This window comes from Mesitornis unicolor, unplaced genomic scaffold (assembly GCF_000695765.1).
Source record: "Mesitornis unicolor isolate BGI_N332 unplaced genomic scaffold, ASM69576v1 scaffold36262, whole genome shotgun sequence".
Lineage (NCBI taxonomy): Eukaryota > Metazoa > Chordata > Aves > Mesitornithiformes > Mesitornithidae > Mesitornis > Mesitornis unicolor.
This window is the reverse complement of record NW_010167737.1, coordinates 1-2,241: the sequence shown is the minus strand read 5'-3', so window position 1 is coordinate 2,241 and position 2,241 is coordinate 1. Positions and strand designations below refer to the sequence as shown.

Sequence of the window (2,241 nt, the reverse complement as noted above, 5' to 3'; positions counted from 1 at the left end):
CGTGCACCTCGAGCACCACCACGGCCCCGCGCTTGGAGGTCACCCACACGTCCCGCACCACCGACCTGGGGGTGGTGGGTGGTTGAGGGGGGTGATGGCTCTAAGCAGAGCCACATCAGCCAGGAAGGGGACACCCGGCTCCCCCCCCGCCCCTGGTGACGATGGAGACGCCGAAGAGCAGGCGGGCGACGACGACGATGGGGTCATTCCCTGGGTAGGACATCAGGACATCGGACGCCACGGCATTGCCAAAGGTCAGGTAGCCATAGAGCCCTGCCGGTGGGGAGGTGGGAATGGGTGGTCATACCAGAGAGGATGGAGGTGCCCCAAGGAGGATGGATGAGCTCTGGAGACCCCCCCCCAAGACAAGGACGGTGGTGAAGGGCTCTGGGGTTACCGGTGAGGGAGTAGATGAGCAGGCAGATGAGCATGGAGAGCACAGAGACGGTGACCCAGTGGGAGAAGCTCTGGTTGCGCATGCTGCTGTAGATGGCCACACACGCCTCGTGGCACTGCAAGGCACAGGGGCACGGCACTGGGTGACAATCCCCACCCCCAGCACCTTCCCTCCCACCCGTGAGCGCCCTGTTCCGCTCTCCTCCGTCCCCAGGGCCTTGTGTCCTCCCCGCAGCCACCTCTGGTGACAGCCATGGGTCCCCTTCCCTGCTAACCCCCCACTCAAAGGGATGGCGTCCCCGTGGTCTGGGATGCTGCAGGAGGCTGCCAGCACCGCCCTGGCAGCTGGGTTGGTGGGGACGAGGTCACTTACCTGGAAGCCAAAGCAGATGGTGGGGATGACGCTGAAGATGGAGGCCCAGGTAGAGACCCTGTGGCATGGTGGGAGGAAGCACAGAAGGGACCTTGGTGGCATCAGCTGTGAAGTCTGGATACCACCACAGAAACCTCCTGCCCTGTGATTTTGGGGAAGGGGCAATTGCTGAGGTGAAAGCTGGGGCCGGGGGCTGCTATCCACCCACCGCCAAACCAACCCTGACCCCAACTTACCTCCCCTCCACACATGCAGGGCTACCCCCTGCACTGCCTCCAGCCCTGCCCTGGTGCCACTGCTGATGCTGGGTGGTCTCACAGGGAACGTGGAGCTGACTCCCTTACCTGGAGGGCTGGGGTGGCTCAGGTGAGCCCAGGCTCTCTGCCTGCAGGTGGTACTTCAAGACAACGACCAGGGTGAGGTAGCAGGCAGCCAGCGTGCCCAGGATGCTGCCAGGACACAGGAGAGCACGAGCATGGGGACCCCGGCAGCCCCAAAGGAGCAGGGGGTCCCACAGCACTGCAGGGACCCAGGAGGAGGTGGCACAGGGTGCCCAGGGGTGGGCCAGCGTGGGGGTAGCCCAGGTGGTACCTGGAGTACTTCTGGAAGCCAATCTCCCTGGGGACAGAGAGCGGGAAGATGACGAGGACACAGAGAGTCGAGAGGGTGAAGCGCTGGTCTGCGTACCAGGGGGGCGGCGCGGGGGCCCCGCTCAGTGTCACATTGGGGTACAGGGAGTCGCACACTGCAGGGGGGCAGGGAGGAGTCAGTTGTGCCCCAAAAAGTGGCCCAAGGGGGTTGGGAGCATCACACTGTAGCAGGGCCAGGGAACCTCGTGTCCCCCCAAAAAAATCCCAGGGCTGCCCCCAGCCCACATGGGACCACCTCCACTCCACTCTTGAGAGCCACCCATCCCAAATAAACCCCAATAGTGTCAGTGGGGACACAACTCACGTTTCTCCAGCTGGTCGCCCACCACCCTGAGAAGGGCCACGGAGATCATGAAGAGGTTGAGGAGGAAGCAGATCTCACAGAGCTTCCCCACCGCCGCCCCGCACACCACCCGGACAACCCCTTGGTAGGTGGGCTGGGCGCTGAGGGCTGCAGCATAGCCCAGCACGGCCAGTCCGCTCACCAGGAACACCAGGGAGCCCTGCAGGGACAGGACCCGGCAAGGAGCACCACACCAACCCCCTGTCACCCCCTGGACCCAAGCAGGGCCAGGCACCAGGTCATCCTGTGGCTCTGGGTAACTTGGATCAGCAAAAGGGTGGAGAAACAGCCCTACATGATACTTTGGGTTTAGATTTGGGATTTTGGGGGGGATGTAGAGGACCACTCACTGATTTTATTTCAAGTTGAGCTAAAGGCCAGCTAAAAGTGTGGCTTCAGATGCAAAAAGTACCTCTAACCCTTTTGCACCCCTGCCCCAGCCGGTTCCCCTTTTGGCCTGGGTTGGGACGTGGGTGCTG

The 2,241-nt window shown here is 62.8% G+C and overlaps 1 protein-coding gene across 1 annotated transcript in view; it reads right to left on the bottom strand.

Annotated features, from left to right (window-relative positions):
* Positions 1-1,922, bottom strand: part of SLC38A8 (solute carrier family 38, member 8) — a gene marked incomplete at both ends in the record, with an annotated part of 2,278 nt that extends 356 nt beyond the window's left edge. Inside the window, 6 exons of the mRNA XM_010178803.1 lie at positions 135-273; positions 398-512; positions 770-827; positions 1,114-1,218; positions 1,361-1,514; positions 1,724-1,922. Of these exons, the coding sequence (XP_010177105.1) occupies positions 135-273; positions 398-512; positions 770-827; positions 1,114-1,218; positions 1,361-1,514; positions 1,724-1,922 (770 nt within the window). The remainder of the gene's footprint in view (positions 1-134; positions 274-397; positions 513-769; positions 828-1,113; positions 1,219-1,360; positions 1,515-1,723) is intronic.
* Between the last annotated feature and the right edge of the window lie 319 nt (positions 1,923-2,241).